The 21,725-nt window shown below is 35.1% G+C and overlaps 1 protein-coding gene across 3 annotated transcripts in view; it reads left to right on the top strand.

Annotated features, from left to right (window-relative positions):
* PCDH11X (protocadherin 11 X-linked) overlaps positions 1-21,725 on the top strand; it is a 507,269-nt gene that overhangs the window by 73,712 nt on the left and 411,832 nt on the right. The window contains exons 3-5 of one of the 3 annotated variants that reach the window (XM_026848513.1): positions 1,279-1,326; positions 4,429-6,915; positions 13,214-17,108. In XM_026848513.1, coding sequence (XP_026704314.1) covers positions 1,279-1,326; positions 4,429-6,915; positions 13,214-13,219 — 2,541 coding nt within the window. In that variant the 3' untranslated portion in view covers positions 13,220-17,108. Of the gene's footprint in view, positions 1-1,278; positions 1,327-4,428; positions 6,916-13,213; positions 17,109-21,725 lie in introns of those variants that run through there. The other 2 variants (XM_026848511.1, XM_026848512.1) reach the window with 2 other exon arrangements.

Here is a 21,725-nt window from a genome sequence, read left to right as displayed (position 1 = left end):
TACTCTTGTTCTTTACTAATGTAAGTTATAGAGCAGTTTCATGTGTCTTGACAAAAACAAACAAGGTAACAGTGGCTTGGACCCATCTTACTATTTTGCAGGAGACCTGTGAAGATTTTCTGTGTTGCTACCTCTGAAATAACTAGTGGTTAGCAAATGCATTATTTTCCGGACTTTCTCAAAAGTTCTTAGGGCTCTTTGGAATCAAGATTACATTTCAGCCAAAGGTTTTATTATTAACTACTTTAGTGAATTACTGAATTACCTTCTAATGGGAAGCTGATTTTTTTTTCCTTCCTTTTTTTTTTTTCTTTTTTATTTCCCAATATTGCTGTATTCGGCCTGATAGAATTTTGTCACTCTAAATCTGCTTATTTTAGATTTCAGGCAGAGTAAGATTTTTAGAAATAATAAAATTAGCTGATTTTAAGAGGATTTTTTAATATGTAATAAATAATTGCGCACTTCTAGATTGTTGCAATATTCATTGAAATGAGTTCCTGTATAACATTAGGAAAAGATTATTATATGCATGTTTAGCCCTTGACTTTTGTTTAAGATGCAGTGAACTAAAGACATAGATCCTCTCATGTGTTTGTCATTTACAGTTCATGAAGACAAGTGTTGATAATAAGTATAGGGCGAAGTTGTAGACACAAAACAATGAGCTGTCTTTGCTGCTATGTATTTCTCTCAAGGTTCAGAATGCTCTTCTTGAATGGAGATTGAGGACAGTGTTGATCTACTCTGTCAGTTAACATATAGTTATTATATATAGTTATGTAATTTTTAATGTTTTAAGAAATAATCACTGATAGACTGTCTTAATTTCAGAGTACTTTGTGTTGCAAGCAGTCATTTTTATGTTTATTTAGCACAATATTCTTTCCCTTCCCTATTTCTTTGAGAAGTTACTACATTCTATCAACTTACTGGTCTACAGGTGTAAGGTCGTAAGATGTTTTGAACACAACAGATTGTGCCACTGTCATGAGCATTAGCCACAGACTGGTTGTTTCTCCCATTCCTCTCAACAAGGTCCAGGTAGTCAATATGCCAAGGACTTAACAAACTGCTGTAATACTGCAATATCTATGTCTAGAGGCAAGTTATGTGTACACTGCAGGTGCACTTTCTCACATGCAGTCCTGTCCATAACACTAGAAGCTCTCCTAGCTTATCACATTAAGTGTCCATGTGTCATTGATTATGTATTTATTAATCTACCTAAATGTTACCATTTTAAAAAAACTCTCTAATTTTTTATTTACATGACAGCCCAAAACAGCTCCGAAAAGGACATTTGGATCCATTACAAACGATCAGGTAAATATGCAGTAGGGAGTGTTCAACGAAAATACCAGTTTAATTATTTCAAAGACTACTGTGTGCATGACTCCACTGAAAAGTATGTTGTGAAAATTGACTGAGGTAACAGAGTTGCTTATTTCCCTGATCAAGAAGCTTGTGATCAGGGGCAGAGCCTCTTAAAGCTAATTCTGGCTCTGAGATGGCCATAACCTTGTTTTGCCTCAGATAGGTTACTTTGCTTAAACTGTCTTTTTAGATTTAAAAAGTCAATCTTTTTTATTTCTCACTCCCATCCTTCTGTAGTGATGGAGACAATAATGTAGCAGATAATTTTTACCAGTCATTTTAATGGCAGAAGGTACTATATAAATGTTAATTATCTATTATGTTTTTCCTATGGACTCATACCCTTCCTAGTGTGAACAAAATCTTCAGACCACTAGCATAATGTGGTGACTGAGGTACAGTTCAGTCCAAATAACAATCTGACCCTAATGGAAATTTTCACTTCAGTGAGGTTTTAAACATGATGGAGCCATTTACTTCAACATCAAGAATTAATCCTGAAGGTTTTTCTTCATATTTCTCAGGATTTTTAGCTCTCAATTTCTTTGCTCATAAGGCAAAGAATTAGGTATTTATAATCCAAAAAATATGTTTCTTTAATGTTTCATCATTTTTTGAAGTGATTAGAAAGGGAGAACTGTCCATTCTTATAAAATTCATTTGTTAAAATGAGCCATAATGTCACACCTAACCTTATCCCTTAAACAATGTGAGATAGGCTTGCTTGAATTAGGAGAAAGTATCATTTACTCTAACTTTTTTTTTTTTTTTGGTGTGGTTTAAAGAGATGTATAAACCTGTAATGAATAGCAAGAAATACTCTTGGATAATATTTTTCCATAGAGAATTACTCAAGTGTTAATAATTAACTTGGGAAAGATCTTTGCATTCTTTTCTGTTTCTCTGGTAGCTTACTGCTAGTGATGGGGAACTGAAGTTCTGTATTTTATATCAGACTTGTATGCTATTATGAAAAATATCTTTCTCATACTTGATAGTTAAAGACAAGCAGAAATGGGTATGCATATGTATAGCTGCATGTATTCAAAGTCTATATGAAGTGTTTGTTGTAGTTGTGGGATATAATGACAGAATAATCAGTGCCCATCTGTCATCTTGTGTACAAATAAAGAAGTAAAAGAGAGCTGACAGGGTGTTTTTTTTTTCCTCTAGCTTCTGTTACTTTTTTTTTCCCCCCTGGAAATCTATGTTAAAGCATAGAATATATTATTCATCATTTCTCAGTAATTATGAAATTTATTGCAAATAACTGCTAGCCAGATTGAAGATGAAGAGGAAACTCACACTCTGCCTTCCTGAAGAGATCAGCATAGAATTACCATTCTAAAATTTAATCTAATTAGTTCAATATATATATATATATATATATCTTGATTTAGAAATGGTTTGCAAGGCTTATATTTTTCATATGCCTTCTGCTAAAGAAGCCAAAGCTGTATTTGGTTTATTGTTTCAAAATGTGTTCCAGTTCACTTTAGACTGTCCCTAGTTGCAACTTAATGTTGTCACAAATACTGTGCAAGTGGCACAGTAGTTTTTGAAATGTGGATGAACAGTTCTTTTCCATGAAATAAATGATTACTTTTGTAGGGTCAAATTCTGGCTTTGAGAAAACAAATCAATGAGAGTACAGACTTACACAGAAGTAGAACTATAAATGCATTCACTTAACGGTGGGTAGCAAGATACAGTGAATACAAATCTTTTACAAGTAATGAGAAATAAGGAACCTTGCACACTGGGAACATTTTGTTTCCCTCTGGTCTGAAGTGTCTCAAACCAGTTTAGAACACACATACAATTACATGAGTAAAGGTGAAAGACAAGCACAATAAACTGAGAAAGAGCCAGGCTAGATGCAGTTGTTCATTCTTACAAATACGACACATAAAAAGAAAATCCTAACTCGTCAGCATCTTTATTGATACCTTCTTTTTCTGGTCATCCTATACATTCAGCTTTAGTCATCTGCGTTCTAGCTATGTACTTCAGGAAGATATGGCTGGAAAATTGCCTTTATATTCTGTCTTCCTCTGAAGGGTGAGAGATGTGAGGAAAAAAAAAAGAGGATAATTGTGATATTCTTAATCCCTACTTGTCCGAAGAGACAGCAGAAGGGGGACTCTAGTCTAGATTCCAATCTTTATTTTAGAAGACAACTTTGTCAACAGTAGTGTTTTAAAAGAAGCTATGTTTTTTTTGCAATATATCTCACATTTCCTTGCAATTCCAGAATTCCAGGGGTGCTAGGTGTTCAACAAACCCCATTGAAAAAAATGATTATTTTCAAATTCATTTCGTATTTATGTGGGGTTTTTTTAAAAAAAATGAAAATAGATCTTTTTTCTTCTCACTGGGATTGTAATTTCACTACAAATGTAAACTATCTAATGAATAAAGAAACAGTTTCAGTGAGTTTTTAAATATATTTCTAATAAACTGTTACAACTTAGTTTTGTCTGTATCTAGCACCTCTTTTCACGATGGTGTTAGGTTTTTAGGCTAATGGTTTCAGATCATGTCCAGAGTTGTTCCATGAACAGAGAAACAGTCCCTTTATCTTTCTTGTTTTCCTTGAAATGAATATTGGTTTAGGTCCTCCAGTGTATTCATACTGTCTTGCCTTTGGATGTGGCTGAACTTTGGCTTCATTCCTCTTCTCCACACTCACTCATACAATAGAGAAACCAAATTACATCTGTCCAGAAATTTAATAACTTCTGTGTAGAAATAGACAAACTGGTTAAAAGACTAAAACAAAACATACCAGCACGCCCTCCAAACACATCTGTCCCCCCCTGTTTTTCTAAAGTATCCATTTCTTCCCATGTTTGCTCGGAAGCTTTCTTATGGTTCTGGAGCTTCAAGCAAAATTAGATATTGCAAAACAAAGATAAATATATCAATGTATATTTGTGTATACAGTATATATATAAATATAGATTCCATGACAATTTCAGAACATAAATGACATGTTTTTCTGTTTAAATATACTGTCAAACTAAAGCATGTTCTTTCTGTGTCTTGTAGGGTCAAAATGTATTTGGTCTTGATATAATTGAGACACCTGAGGGAGATAAGTGGCCTCAACTGATTGTCCAACAGATCCTGGATAGGGAGCAGAAGGATACCTATGTGATGAAAATTAAAGTTGAAGATGGTGGAAGCCCTCCAAGATCTAGCACTGCCATCCTGCAAGTCACAGTGACTGATGTGAATGATAATCGCCCAGTCTTCAAAGAGAATGACATTGAAGTTAGTGTTCCAGAAAATGCTCCGGTGGGCACCTCTGTTTCTCAGCTCCATGCCACTGATGCAGACCTGGGCTCAAATGCACAAATCCACTTCTATTTCAGCAATCAGATCTCCAGTTTGGCCAAAAGGCTGTTTGCCATTGATAACACCACTGGCCTCATCACTATCAGAGAACCACTAGACAGGGAGGAATCTCCTGTGCACAAATTAACTGTTTTGGCAAGTGATGGCAGTTCAACTCCATCAAGAGCAACAGTGACTGTTAATGTCACGGATATTAATGACAATGTCCCATCAATAGACACGAGATACATCATCAATCCAGTGAATGGGACAGTGCTTTTGTCTGAGAAGGCTCCCCTTAATACAAAAATTGCATTGATAACAGTAATGGACAAGGATGCTGATCTGAATGGCAAAGTTACTTGTTTTACAGATCATGATGTTCCTTTCAGGCTAAAGCCAGTGTTTGATAATCAGTTTCTCCTGGAGACAGCCACCTTTCTAGATTATGAAGCCACGCGGGAATATGCCATTAAAATAGTGGCTTCAGATTCAGGGAAACCTCCCTTAAACCAGTCTGCAATGCTGCTTATCAAAATTAAAGATGAAAATGACAATGCCCCTGTTTTTACACAGCCTGTCATAGGTCTTTCCATCCCTGAAAACAATGCGCCTGGTACACAGCTAACCAAGATAAGTGCTACGGATGCTGACAGTGGGCGCAATGCTGAGATCAGCTATATCCTGGGGTCTGATGCACCCCCTATTTTCAACCTTGACCGCCGTACAGGCATTCTAACAGCTGTGAGAAAGCTGGACAGAGAAAAGCAAGACAGGTACTCCTTCACTGTGCTGGCTAAGGATAATGGGATGCCACCCTTGCAGGCCAATGCTACTGTGACAGTGTCAGTCCTGGACCAGAATGATAACAGCCCTGCTTTCACACATAATGAGTATAATTTCTACGTGCCAGAAAACTTACCCATGTATGGCACAGTGGGGCTTATCACAGTTACAGATGCTGACTCGGGAGAGAATGCTGCAGTCACTCTCTCTATATTAAATGGTAGAGATAATTTCATTATAGATCCACTTACTGGTGTGATAAGACCTAATATTACCTTTGACAGGGAACAGCAGGGGTCATATACTTTCCAGGTGAAAGCTGTGGATGGCGGAAGACTACAGCGTTCCTCCACTGCCAAAGTGACCATCAATGTTGTTGATGTTAATGACAACAGGCCTGTTTTTGTTATTCCTTCGTCTAATTATTCCTATGAGTTGGTTCCAACATCAGCCAGTCCCGGGTCTGTAGTTACTAAAGTCTTTGCAGTTGATAATGACACAGGAATGAATGCAGAGCTCCGCTATAGCATCATAGGTGGGAACTCAAGGGGCTTGTTTACAATTGATCAATTAACAGGCAATATTACTTTGAAAGAGAAGGTAATTGCATCAGATCATGGCTTGCACAGACTGGTGATAAAAGTCAATGACCTTGGACAGCCGGAGTCTCTTTATACTATAGCTCTTGTGCATTTGTTTGTGAACGAGACAGTCACCAACAGTTCCTACGTACAAGAGCTAGTGCGCAGGAATATGGAAACTCCAGTTGGCCAGAATGTTGGGGATGGTGAGATAACCCCACAAACCAATGATTATGTCAAGATCATCATTGCCATTATTGCAGGCACTATGACAGTGATTCTGGTAATTTTTGTTACTGCTTTAGTACGGTGCCGCCAGACGCCTAGGCACAAGGTTGTCCAAAAAAACAAGCAGAGTGGTGAATGGGTTTCCCCAAACCAAGAGAACAGGCAGATCAAGAAAAAGAAGAAGAAGAAGAAGCGCTCTCCAAAAAGTCTCCTCCTCAACTTTGTGACTATTGAAGAATCTAAGCCTGACGATCCTGGCCATGAGCACATAAATGGCACTTTAGACATTCCTGTAGAGCTAGAAGAACAGACTATGGGAAAATATAACTGGGCCACCACACCAACCACATTTAAGCCTGACAGCCCAGATTTAGCAAAGCACTACAAGTCTGCTTCTCCACAGCCTACCTTTCAAATTAAACCCGAGACTCCTGTACCCCCCAAGAAGCACCATGTCATTCAGGAACTGCCTCTAGATAACACCTTTGTGGTGGGCTGTGACTCGCTTTCCAAGTGCTCATCCAGCAGCTCGGACCCTTACAGTGTTTCTGAATGCAGCTGTCAAGGAGGCTTCAAGACCCCAGGCCCCATACACACCAGACAGGTAATGGAAATTCTAAGGTGCTGTCTTTCTCCTTCCCTTCTTATTTTGCTATTCCTATAACTCTAGCTCTAAGCATTGCAAAATAACTTTTCCTGCAAGGATTAAAAGTTTGAAAGGTCGTGTTTGATCGAGGCATTGAAAATTAAACAATTGGAGATTCATCAGCGTTAAGGGAGAAAATGAAAAGAAAATGACTGTTGGCTGTAAGGAGACTGAGCAGTGAGTTGTGACACGGGTGGGTGTTCCTGACTGCAGATGGCAGTGTGGCACTTCCCGCACTGCCGCAGTACCCAGCGCAGCTCCTCAGGCAGAGGGGTTATGGTACTGTCCTCTGTAGTATTGTATGCTCAAGAATTGAAGTAATCCAGGCCAGGTGGAAAGCAATAAAGCTTTCCAGGATCTGATAAGTGGTTCTTAATATTAATGGAGTCTGGAGTTACAGCCTTCACTTGGGCATAGCTTTACTTCAAGGTCTCTCAAAAGCAGGCAAGGATTTTCCTCTGTGAGTTTCAGTGCCATTTTCAGACTAGAAGCATACTGGACAACTTAAATCTGGTGGAATGACACAGTCAGCAGGCAAAGTTAGGGGAAAATTAGAATCATCAGTATAATTGCTGTCACTTATTTGCTGCTCTGCCTGATAAACCAGATATTAAGCTTCTCAGAAATTCAGTACAGCAAACGAAATGTCTAAAGAATCCTCAGCTTAAAATTAAAAATAAATCGAGAACCAAAGTACCTTTTATTCTTCAAGACACTGCAAAAAGGCTTTAAGTCACTGGAAACTGAAACTAATGTCTATCCATATTCTGGACAATTTCATTAATAATAAAGCTTTGCTGTTTGTCTGCTCTCTTTCTTCAAAATTATCACAAAGTTTTCAGTGGAAATAGTTTTCTAGTTATGCTTTAATTGGTCAAGGAATTAATAAAGAAATATTTCAGGAGAGTTTATTATATTATTGATAATATAGTTTGATACCATTGCTCGGGAACAAATCCTCAGCATGACTAAGTCTGTTAGACTTTTTGCTCAAGCTGAAGTTTTGAATTTTTTTCTGTGGGCTTTGTTCTATTACTACTATAGTGATAACCAAATGTGCCTAAAAAAAAGCTGCTCATTCAAGCAGTCATCATATTTTTGAAAACTACAGGATGGGTTTTTTACTTTATTCTACTTTATTCCCCTTACCAACACAAATGTGTGTGGTAATGTATATCACTATGCTTTATAAAACTTTCATCTTTTTCTGAGGTGCATTAGCAGAAAAATTGAAGGGGAAAAAAAAAAAAAAAGGAATTTCTTATTTCCAAGACATGAAAGCACTGAAAAATATATAGCTTTTTGGGATTTGAGTATTTTCCATTAAAGGTATTTGAATGTGTTAATTTAAATTACACATAGAAAAGCTTCTTGCTAATTTGTTCATCTGTTTGAACTCTCATAACTCTGAGGACAGTGGTGCTGTTTCCAGCGTTTCTGTAGGCCTGATCTGAATGATATTTCAATTGAGTTCTGGTATAGTTCCTCTGAGCCAAAAAGGTTCATGCATTGTCTGCTCAAATACACTTAGTCATGCGGTAATGCTGCTAACAAAGAAAGCAAGCTCATGACTCTAGGTTTTTACTAAAAGTTCTTCCATCAGAAGGGGCTTTTAAAGTAAAATGGAAAGCAGTTCTCTTCTGTAGCAGTTGGTTGGGGAAAAGAGCATTTTCTTTTATCTGTACCTTAAAGGTCAATGACAGGAGCTTTCTATCTGGAAGAGCAGAATAGAACTGTGGGGTTTTTTTAATACTCATTACCTGATATTAGCTTATCTTCATAGAGCGGTACCCGAAATTATATTAGTATGACATGCTGAACATATCAAAAAAGAGATTAATGTTACTATTGGTATTGATTGTGTTAAAACTACAGCTGTCCTTCCTTTAGGTATATTTTTCTGTATGAAAGTGATCACATTGTTGGAGAAGATATAACTACTCACTGTCAATGGCCCTTCATACTAATTTGAAAACACCATTTACCTTTAAATACATGAATTCACATTTTTGTTACTTAAATAATTTCATTAATGTGTTTATTTACATAAATTGAGCAAGAAAGGCCATAAATCCTGTGTGTTGGACTGTGATCACAGAGGCAGAATTGTATTTCATGCTAAATAAAACCAAGCAAAGTATTTCTTAAACCTCAATGGAACTTTTAAAAGTCAGTCTTACCCCTAACCTGGTTTTGTATAGCATAGTCTGTATAATTTTATTTCCTGTGGGGCTACAGACAGTGAATCAGGACAGCCTAACTTAGAGTTGTCACTTTTAGCCAGTAAAGAAACAAAACAAACAAAAATAGGCTTCTGCCACAGTGCTTCAGATGTCACACTGTCCCGCCATCCTCCAGCCTCGGAGACTAACAGGGTATTTGTGGTTAATGATGCATGTGTCGTTTTCAGGGAGCTGTAGGACAGCCTGGAGAAGTGAAGGATAATAAGTTCAGTTAAAAAGGGAGAAGTACTAGTCTGAAAAATGAAAATAAGTTGTCTAATATGAGAAAAAATATTTTACTTTATCACTAACAATTACGATAATGCATCCCTTTTACAATCCAAAAGCTCTCTGAAGGAGACCAAAGAAGATTACATTCACTGTGAAGATATCTCTTCAGTTTCTAATGGGTGCTGATATTAATAGTCTGCACATCTATACCGTTCTTACTTTTATCCATGCAAGAATTTCTAGTCAGATATTAGAAATAATATTGAGTTAAAGCTAAAAATATATGTTTTCTTTTGAAGCTCTACATTTTGTCTGTGTCTTAATGGTATTGATTCAGGTCTTTAAAGAAAGGAAATTATGTCTTTCCTTTACTGCTAAATTTGTCTAAGTGATCTATAAAATGACAGAAAGTCATTCTAATGGTTGTACTCAGAAAGCACAAAGGAGAAGATGGAAAGGTTTTTCTACTAAAAACCCAAAATACCTCTTTAGTGGTCTTGTGGGTAAATAAACACAGCAATGCAACAGCTGAAATTTTTATGGAGAAGGAATCAGAGACTCCTGAAGCAGCTGAGGACACACTGAATCATGGACCTAATGTAATGTCCCCTAAGAGAGAGATCAAGCTTCTGTTGTGCTTGCATGTGAAAAAAGGCAAGACAGAGAAATAATGATATTATTTTGAAGTTACACAGTAGGAATTAATAAATACAAATGACAGTAGACCTTCTAAATAGCATGTTTTCTTTTGGGATGTAGTAGAGATAATTCTTTTAAAGAAATCTTGCCAAGTGTAAAATTGTAAAGAGTCTTTTTAGTAAGGTTTTTCAAATTAGGATATTTGGAGGCTTGTAAAATCAAACTGACATTCAGTGTTGTCGGAATTTCATTGATAGTCACGGGCCTTGTAGAAAAATGCACTTCTCTGGTAGAAAAACATACAGCACCTTTAAAGTTTATCTGTCTGCAAGCTTTGTAAAAGCTCAATTACCTTTGACATTTACCTTAGCGAGAGCAGACTGTCAAGTATTCCATACTGACACAAATTTTCTAATTCTTTTTGCATTTGCATTGAAACAACAAAAAGAAAGGAGAGGCTTTTTCAGTCCAGTTTTCATGTAGTATGTAACACAATTTTAAAATCTGAAATCCTAGCTCGAGTACTTTAAGAAACATTCAGATAAATCAAGTGCCTGTCTAGGTATTAACCTGTCTATTCAAAACATGCATAATTATCTAATGTTATCTGTGGTAGCTTGGTTCAAAGAAGTTACTGCCGTAAAGGTTCATTAGAACTTCCCATGCACCCTCCTCCTTCTTGTCCCTTTGATTAATGCTATTTCAGACATACTTTTGAAAAGAGTATAATGCATACTATAGGAACAGTAGGTATCTTCGAAAAGACATACCAGGCCACTCAGGAAGTGTCCTGTGAACTTTTGTATTGTCTTTTTAAACTTCAACTTAAGAACAAGGTTTTTTTGTCTTTGTGTTATTGAAGAAGTGTGAGTGTTCATGAAAGCAGTGCCTCTTCCACAGATAGAGCCGGAAGGTGCAGTCATGCTCTGAATCTCTACGTGCTTTTTGGTGGTTCTCCCTGCTTCACAGCAGACTCCGGTCTGTATGTGGATTTAGCTCCACTGCTAGTGCACTATACCATCTTTGGGAAGTTGCTGAGAGAGTGAAGAGGCATGCAGTTTGATTTTTTTCATAGTTACTAATGCAAATCTTCAGTAGTTGATTTTAGTTGACAAGATTCCATCAAGTGTGAACGTATCCATACTCATGAATAGAAATTTCAGATGACACAGTGACCTCTGCTGAACTTGTTTTTCAGAAACCGATTGGAGATAGACATTATAATCCCTATAGAAATCTGAATGGGAAGTAGACCTCATTCAAAATCCCTTGCATTTTGTGGCCCTACTGTCTCAGTTCTATGAATCTATTAGTGACTGCTTAAACCTGCTTACAGTTATGGTATATTTGAGTTTCTGATTCTGATTTGAAATGTGGTGGAAAAGTTGTTACAGCTTCCCACTAACTATGAGAACACTGTGCTTAGGATGTGTATCGAAAGAATATTGCACTGTTCCTGAAAGTAATAGGTCTGAAAACTCACTGTTATGTAAATCTTTAGCTGTAGGATTTATTGTTTTGTTTAATCTAGTATACTGTAATCATCAGTAGGCAGTGTTGTTGTTTCTGGTATGTAAAAGCACATAGAGATAACTCTGATACTTTGCATTGACAGATACAGAGTAAATTACACTCAAAGAACATTTTCTTCTAAATATGAGCTAAATAGCTGTCGGTATAAGCCCTTCCTAAAAGCCATTTCAAAATTGATTGCTCTCATTCTAAATATTCTTGTTATTTTCCCTTAATTTTCTGGCTGGTATTTTTGCTGGTAGTTCTGATATGCTGCCATGTATATACATTTCAGAGAATGACTGATATTTGCATCTGAAGAAAAGATCTCTAACTGAAGGATAAATGAAAGTATGTGACTTAGAAGTTAGTGAAGTTAGTAGCAGTTACTTAAATGTGCATTTACTACTAAAGTAAAGCTGGTCAAGGAAATGCTTTTCCTCTGTGGAACACTTGGAAGAAAAACTTCAGAATTGTTCTTTTAATATACATGTTTCACTGGAAAAGCGTGGGGGAAGATACCTGGAAAGTCCCCATTTGTCTCAAGACAGAAACAGAGCACAAATGAGAAGAAAAAATAAAACAATGTTTTGTGTGAGGAAAAATGAAGGATTTTGATTATGACACTTAAGTTAAAACTACTTCAGAGAAAACAAAGGGTTGTTTTTGTTTTTTTTTTTCCCAATGAGAACTCACTGACTGAGTTTATACTGAAGTTGGTAGATGAAGTTCCAGCATGAATAACTGTGTGATTTTTATTCATGCTATGAGATGCAACTCTCTCCAATAGCAGCTTGCCTCACGGTAGTAGCAGCATAAATTTTCCTAAACATTAAGTGCATTTCACCTTCATTTTTTCAGTGGGATAACAGAAAAGTTTACTCTTTTCTCTTAGTGATCCAACTTTGTGTTTTTTTTCTTTTTTAAAAATTACCTATAGCTATAAACCATTGCCAGAAATGAAGTCTGATTCAACTGCAGTTTAATTTTCACACTTCTCTCTTTTCCTATTCTCTCCCAGAAGGTGTTGCACTCAATAATCTGCAGTTGATAGCAATTTCCTGACCAGTGAGTGGCTAGTGTCTTGGTGACTGTGGTATTGATAGTGCTTTTTTTCCTGTGAAATAATTGATCAGAATGACTTAATTTCTGTGAAGTTTTAGGACTCAAACTCTGTTGATGATAAATGTAGATTAAACATGCAAAATAACTCTTCAAATCAAAATATTTTATGCTCTTAGGAACAATGCTCTTGAATGCAGTGTGCTAAAACTCTGTAGAACATGTTCTAGGTAGCATGATAGTCTTCTGATAGCTATAATCTTGCCATAGTACTTGGGGTTTCAAGGTGGTAAAGCAAAAAAAAACCTAGTAAGAAACCTAGAATAACATACATAGAAGCTATTTCTGTGGCTCCTTCTGTTTCAGCATTTTTGGTATGTGTATATAGATGTGTGCAGATCTTTGCTTGTGTATAGAGACCTGAAAACACACACGCAGCAGAAATGGTTGGTTTCTTAGAACCGCAGTAGTTCAGTACTTCTCAGACCATACAGTGCTTGACATAGTAGAAATTTCGAAACAAACTTTACAATATATGGAGAAAATTATGCAGGAAAGGGCTTTTCTCATGCTGTTTCTCTGTTTGCCAGCTCTGAACGTCATCGCATCTGATGTTATATACTGAAGTCGTACGTGTACACAATGATGTTAAGCCAGCAAACATGAAAACAAGGAAATAGCACGAGAAAGCCCTTTGTCCTGTCTCTGATTGCCGAAGAAATTTATCGTCTGATCTCCAGAGGGGTTTGGAAGTGACGATGAACTGTTCAAGCTGCCCTACTGAAAGGTATCAAGGGCAAGAATTTTTTAAAAAGAAAAGACAAAGAAATTTTAGTACATTGTGCTATAGTGTTCTATAACGTAGTTTTGCTAAGAAAAAAGTAATGTGACCCATCCTTCTTCACAGTTGGTGATTATGGTAAATCTATTTTGCTTGTAATCATCTTCTTGTCCCAGATTTTTTCCTTATTTATTTTAGTTGAAACAATTAGGAGTTTTGTTTCTATAAATATATTAAAAGGGAGCAATAAATTTTATTCATACATTAAAAAGAGAATGTAAAGTTCTTTATACTCCCTGCATTTAAAACAAAAATGAATTGTTGTCACTTATAGCACCATTATACATGTTAAGAATTAAGTGTTATTTATATCTATTCCATAATATTTTTACTGATGATATTGCTGCTATGGATCATAAATAGAATCGATCAGATCACTGCTTTCTCATTTTATAGGCACAATAGTAGTAGTGAAAAATGAGTACTTCCGGCTTTCTTATCCACAACATTTTGTAATAAATGATCACCTTTTAAATAACTGGAAAGTATTCACTTAAGTTTTAAAAATAAAATTTAATTTGCATTTTGCTTGCTGAAGTCTACATAATGTCTGTGTAACAGGTGGCATACATTTAACCTTTTGAAGTACTTTTATTTTTAAAAAAGTCATAAATCCAGTGGCTTGGTTTTCAGTGTGATAAAAGAGGAAAGAGCATACATAATTTTTTCACTGTTAGCCAGCACATGGGGAAAAAAATGGCCTACCTTTGGGTTTTTTCCCAAATTATTTCTCTAGATAGTTAACTTTTTTTACAAAAATTAAATTTTTTTACATTACAATTTTTTATTTAGCACGACTCATTTTAAAAATAAAATTTGAATATCATAGCTTTGTTTGCAGGTTGGTTGCAAGTTCTTGTATATTGCCTCACAATTTAGGGAGTAATGCTTAATATGTATCATCTATAATATTAGAATTTCATATACAATGCAAAATCTCTTAGGAAGCAAAGGAGTATAAAGAACCCTGTTTTCTGCACTTATATGAAGACATGTAATATTAGTTTGCTAGAATAAAATGAAATACAGACACTGCTTTTAACTGGGATGTATACAGTATATATAACTTTCTTTTAAAGAAAAAGTTATTAATGATTCATGAATTAGACTACAACATGGAATTCTTACACATTACTGTATGTTTGATGTAAAAATATTTATAGGCTTGTACTTAATAATCACGTTGCCTCAGTTCTTGGACTGGAGAATGTCTATCATGACTGTTGCCTATAGTTTTCTCCACATTTGCTATCTGGCTCTTTTAAAAATGTGTATTTGGCTATTTGATCTGTAAAATAAATTCTATTAATAATGAAGTACGTATTGTAATTTAGCATATTGTATTGCATAATTATATCTATGACTGTTATAGAAAATTTTTCATTTCCGATAATGAAATCATTTTCTTGGGAAGAAGTTTATGTGTCTGTAAGACAGTTTTTGCTATTTCTATTTATCACAGCCTTGCAGCATTTATGCTTCAAACTAAAAAAACTGACACTTGCAGTGGTTAGACATACAGTAATGATATTTATTGACTCAATGCCATAATTCAGGCAGTCGCTTTGGGTTGAAAGTTCATTCCTGACATAGTAAGTAATTTATTCAAGAAGTGTTGTTTAGTGTAACAAAGGTTGGTCCTGCCTATTGCTGTTACAATTGTTTGCTGATGTGCTTCATAGGTGGGTGATGGGAAACATCCAAAGATACTTGTTAAGAGTAATAACCCTTCAGCCTAGTAGAATTGTTTGTCAGGAGGATAGTAGGATTTCACAGACCTTTGATTTCTGTTTTTTCTTTGGTTTTTTGAATCTTTGGACATCTGTTCTTATGATAATTAGGTTGGATGTCCTTGGATGAGAAAACTCTTATGTATAAAATTAATGTTTGATTAAGAAAAACACCAAATAATTTCAATGCTTACATTGAAACTTTTTTTTTCTTAATTGAGGAATACTGAGTTAAGGTGCTGGACTACGTTAATTTAATCTAACATCAAACATGTAATTTAGTCATCTCAAGTGGATTTATAGCTGCCCTCAGTTTTTTCCTCTGGTAGTGAAAAGGCATAGATACACTATAGCAGGGTTTTTTGATTTTAGAACTGCATTCCCTCTAGAAGTGCCTATTTTCTCACACTAAGTATGGAGAGAACCTTTGATAAGTACCTTTCTAATTTAAATATACCAGTTATGTGCTTGCAGAGAAAAATATTTTTCATCAGATTCTTAGTTATTTTGCTTTTAACCTAGCTGAAGGTCTACCTTTTTCCTAGTATTTCACTGGTCATATCATTCTAGACTATCAATAAATAATTCTAAAAGAATATAGGATGATTTTAAACATTAAAAAAGTTACGTGTATGAAATAAAGGTACATCAAGTGGTTGGATTATTAGTTGAACTCAGTAACCTCTCTCTTCTAGTTCTCGTGAGTCAGGACAGCCAAATATAATTACCCTCCAAATGTAAATTTCCCTTAGGAAAAGCCAGCAACCTCTTAAGCGGCTCAGTTTCATGTGTTTCCTCTGTTTCAGTTTTTGTTTTCTTACATCTGTCAGTTCTTAAGAAGTAATTCTTCCATAGACTCTCATAAGACTTGTTTAGAGAGCTCATTTCCTTCTGATGGTTAAATGGGTTCCTGAAAGTCTCATGGAAGCCTGCTTCTACTGACCAAATATGTACATGTGCACTATTGAATGATGTGAAGGCTAAATGGAGGCCACTCAAAAAATCCCATATTTAGTTTTTTTGTTTGTTTATTATTATTTTTTTTTAATCAGTATTAGCATCCTGAGTCAAAGCTAGGTATATGTTGTCGAAACCAACTCTGTTTCTCAAATGTTTTAATCTACAGGAATACTATTTTCTGACTGCACACAGAAGTCAGAGTAAACTAAGAGCAAAAAACACTGAGTTGGCCAAATGCTGCTTTTGAAACTAAAAAACTTATGATAATCTCACTAAACTTCTCAAGAGATTCATTCTTTTATCTGGTGCACATTGCCACCCCTGTCACCAGTGCAGACAGGTCTGTGTCCAGAGATAAAGTCCTAGAGTCTGGTTTTGGTTAGTTACCGTGCTATGTGTGGCTCAGCAAAAGGAATAGTTCTTTATTTGTTGCCAGTTTTACAGAGTAAATTAATTGCATTGCTTCTTCTAGCCCTACAATGCCAGCAGCCGAAGATGGCTCTCAGATTTGCTGTTCCGCATCCTGTGTCACATTGTCAGTGCCGGGGTTTCGCATGGATGTGTGTCTACCAAAGCTCAGTGCCACTCGATCTCAGCCGTGCCCTGATATCGAGTGAGTCACTCCAAGGAAAAGCTATGGCACACTATCTGCAGTTTGTATGAAAGCTGCCTATCGTATCAGAAAATATATTGGACTTTAGAGGATTTAAATCCTTCTGAATTTAATTGAGTGGAGGACTGCTGAAGGGCGGTAGGGTGCTGTCAGGAACAAAGCTGGTTTGTGATGTAAATAGAACTATTTTTTTAACACAAACTGTAATGCTGCGGGGGTTTTTTGTTACACATTTCCACTGATTTCCCATTTTACCATAAACATATATTTATGGTATATCCCGATCTTAAGTATTATTTGTAAAATCTTTTTAACAAATATTTTTCAATATATATTTTTGCTTTCATATTGAATTATTGAGCACTGTTCCTTTTATGTCTTATTTATCTATTTCTAAAATAAATTATGTTTGAAGATTATGTTTGTATACCTTCTGGAGAAGCACTGTTTTCAAATACACCTCTGGTCTGTTTGCTTAATGCATGCACACCATCAGATTTATACATACACTGATAATTTTTACAGTGGTTAGGAGCTAGAATTATTAAAATAACTTTACCACACATGAAGTACCCTAAAGGTTACTACTAATCTATCTAAAGAAATATGCTTCTTTCAAAACTTCATGCTCCTTAGCAGTACATTTCTTGTGTCTACATTTTTTCAAAGAAATCTGGTCTAAGCAGGAATTCCAAGAGTTGCACATCCTCTAACAATGTTTACATGTATGTGTGAGTGTTTATACAGTGTTTAGAGCTAGAGAGAGAGATATATAGTGCTTATATATATATATATCTATATATATATATATCTGTGTGTGTATGTATTTTGTGTGCATGTACATATAAAGAAAGAGCATGAGGGTGTATAAATGCATTTATCACATATTCAATTAGTGAAGTTTATAGGCAGTATATATTACATAGAATATAACTGTAGATACGTGCCTATCTCAGTACCCAATATATCTTGCTATAAAATACAGCCAAGCACTAAGGTTTTCATTTTACCACGTTATGCTGAGATTTGGAAAGATTGGTCTTCCCTTCTGAGAATATACTGGGTTCTTACTACATTAAAAAGTGACTCTTGGTAACTCAGAGGTTAGGATACAATATAAGTACAGTTTTGATTTTCCTTTTCTTTCACTGTTTCACTTTTACGTGTTCCAGTACTGTCTCCCACTATTACAAAATACTATTTTTTCTATTATATAGACTCATTCTCTTAAATCTTGCCAGTGAAAATGTCATGAACATGATGTTTCTGTATTTCCTCCAAATTGTGAGCCTCTGCTTATTTCATAAATAGACACATGTAAATCAAGTTCAATTATTTATATTCATACAGATGGATATTAAGTAAGTATGTTATCAGGAATTTTTTAAGGGTAGTACTGACTTTCTGCAATCTTTTAAATAGGTTTTATTCATTTGTATTTAGTATGGTTTTTAATTCTATGGATGGTGTTCATTAAAGCTCAAAGAATTCATTTCTAATAAAAAACTCAATGTTGATATCAAAGATATGAGGTTTGATTTCCCATCACTGAATTGGAGCTAAGATTTATGAGCTGAATTTCAGTCTGTTTTCTCAGCATAGTTTTCATCCTTTCTCTGCTAAGAGAAGATATCCATGGCCGTCAGGTGGATGAGCAGCCCTCTGCTTATGTTCTCAGTTTCCTTCTGGGCTGTGATGTTGTTTGACTTTGTTCTTGATATGATCGCCGGTCTGACATGAAATTTGAATCCAAGACCTTTCCTCAAAAGAATTTCCTGCTTTCTATTGTCTAGGCAGTACAAAAAGATTTCTTTTATCTGTGTGCATCAATAGCAAACAAGTTGCAGGGATATAGACATGCTGACACTAATATGAATCCGAAAGACTCCAATCATAGACTTTCCTCCACAAAAATACTTTTCTTAGATCTGTATCTAAACCATCTGATTCTTCCTTTTTTATTTTCTTTCTCTCTTTCTCCCTCTCCCTTTCTCCCCCACCCCCTCTCTCTCCCTTTCTTTCTTTCTTTACTTTTGCTCTTCCTCTTCTATTAAAAAGAAAAGAATAGGGGACAAATTCTGGTCTTACCCAGACACTAGTGCACATGTGTTTCAGATAAGCAAATGACCCACAGACATACCTCAAACAGGAGAATGGAATTTGGAACCTCCTTTCCTCTGAACTTTTAGCGTATTTGAGTAATTGCAAACATTCAGGAATAAACATGCCTTCCATGACTTAGACATAATTTATGGGCAGAAGCAAATCATTAAAAGAAAAAATCCTCTTATTCTAACCAAATAATATCACAAGCTCTTTAACTGTTATTTTGTGTTAAATAACAGTTTAAATAGTTTAAATTTTAAAATATAAATTATTTGCAATTAAATACAAAATAAGAGCTCAGTATTTTCTGGCAGAAGTGGGACTTACAAAACAGCTTCTTATAAAATAGGAAAAAATCTGACTGTTTTGTTAATTTTAGAGAAATATGTTAGGTCATTGTATAATATAGCAAAATTACTGTTTCTTTGGGAGCATGCCATTATTGGAGCTGTACTAGACTTTAGTTAAGGGATCGTTTTTGGCTTACACAGATATAATATTGTGGTCTTATTTTGGGGAGGGATGAATGGTCAAAGTAGTCTATATTTTCAAATTGATTTGATAAGGTGATTTATATGATCTCAACTGCTAAGATAAATGAAAAATATCTGTGTCTCAGCTACTCAGTGCTGTATATCTTTTGTGCTTATGTATCAACCAAAGTTGCCAGGGTCTGTACAGACAAGGTCATGATCATGTGCAGGAATTAGGTGGTATTAGGGTAGAAAGGAATGAGACTAAAAGAAGATCTTGTTAATGTATAATTTTTATTGTGGTGAGATAGCTCTATCAAAATCTGAAGTGCCACATCAGAGGTTTTTGCAGATGTAGTTTTGAATCACATTCTGACACGTTCTGACATACTTTTTTTAATTGGATTAGTGTGGATTTATTATGGATGAAAGTAGCAGAATGTTACTTGCTGACTTTGATTGTATGTGAACACATGGATATGTGTTCATATCTGAGATGAAAGATCTGATTCGTATCAGGTTTATCATGATTGTAAGGTAAGATTTCCTAATTGTATTTTTGACTGACTTTTTTTGATTGTTAGATGTTTCCCTCCCTTTGAAAACTAATCTCTTGACAAAAAAATTTAACTTAGACTTAAAAAGCATATGGTAAAGGTTTCTTTGCTATTTTAATGGATGAAACTATTTCAATTCTTAAGGATGGTACAAAAACTTTATGGTCTGTTTAACCTTTTTTCCATTTTTAAACTTACCTGAGTTAAAATTATCAGGTTTTTTATAACACTAAACTATCTTCTAGCTTTGTTGCATTTTATTTCTTGAAATACATTAAAAAAGAGAAAGCAAGTACTTCTGCTTGCAAGTTCCCAGTTATTGAAATTACATAAACATATATAGGTATAGATATTTAGAATTATACACTATGAAAGCAGAATAATTTTCTAACTTCTACATTCTGCTTTCAAAAGCATCTTGTTTTGGCGGCGTTAACATGAAACTATTTGTAGCAAACATACCAATGAATCCAACTGAAGCTGAGAAAGTGCTTTTTTATTTTGAATTAGTATATTTGTAAACAAAACTTTAAGGGGGGAGGAAAACATTGGATTATGTTCTGTAGCTTAGTAGAAAGGATGCAGTAGCTACTACAACCTGCTGAGATTTTTGATGGCTATTGATTTCAAAGTTAGAAGCCAAAATCAGTACAATTTATAGCAGAAATGTTTCTTCTAACTCATGTTAACCTCAGAACTTGGTGAGAGCTGCAGCTAAGAGCTGCTGGCACTAGCAAAGGTATGTCTGATATTAGCAGCAGCGATCAGCATTGTTGTATTCACTGTTCTACCGTCCATGCTGAGTCAGCTTTATCTGTATTCTTTGGAACTGAGTGGGAACAATGGATTTGCCACAAATTGTGCAGGAAAATCCTTTTTCCTCCCTCAAAATAGCAGTAAGCTACTCTTCCAAGTACAGGTACCTAATACTTTTCAGAAGTATGTCCCATTAGACACATTGAAGTAAGATAAAAGCTTTTATGTGGATCCTTTTCTTCACACTAAATATTTTTAATAGATGTTTATACATAGGTAGACACACAAAAATAAGATAATTTTCTAATACGTGTAAAATTCTCATTTATAAGGGAGCATTCTAAGTTATTTCTTGCTGTTCAGTAGCATGTCTGAATGCATTTTTGAATGGCCCAAAGTAGATTTTTATTTTAATCTAGCAAGATGACATTGTAACTAATTAAAAAACAGGGATGAAGGGAATGGTGTTTACATACACATGGGGCAATCGTCAAACCTACTATTTTTGAAAACATTAGGCTTGAGGATACCTTCACACTTATTAATTCAAAGATAATAACTTCTAAGTATGTGCTGAATACATTTTAAGTAATAACATTCTTTGGCCCTTGTGTGGCCAGTGTTCTGGAGTAATACTTGATAAGTGATCGTTGCTGATTCAATTCCCTTTTTTCATCAGGTTTATTGTAAGACCACTTCTGTGTATTATTTCTTTGGCCAGCTTCTTAACTCAAGTTACTTCATACCCTGTTCAAATATTTTCTTTGTTCTTTCATCATTTAAAGGAATACTTGTAAGGTCTAACACCATGAGATTCTTGTTTTCTGATCTCTAATAGAGAGGTTAGTATTGTCTTAATTATCTGTTTTCCTATTTTTATATTAATATATTGAAGCTATGGTGAGTATTTTTGTGTAACAGTCCAGGCGTTCGTAAATTCTTGCTCTTGATGTTTGACAAAAGTGCTAATAACCAAATGAATTAACGTCAGATGTACAAATCTTCTTTGACAATCTATTCTAACAATTTAGGATATGCCGGTGGGTCACAGAATATACACTTATTT

The sequence above is a fragment of the Athene cunicularia genome, assembly GCF_003259725.1.
Source record: "Athene cunicularia isolate RWA chromosome 4 unlocalized genomic scaffold, athCun1 chr4_part3, whole genome shotgun sequence".
Lineage (NCBI taxonomy): Eukaryota > Metazoa > Chordata > Aves > Strigiformes > Strigidae > Athene > Athene cunicularia.
This window is presented reverse-complemented; position numbering and strand designations above follow the sequence as displayed.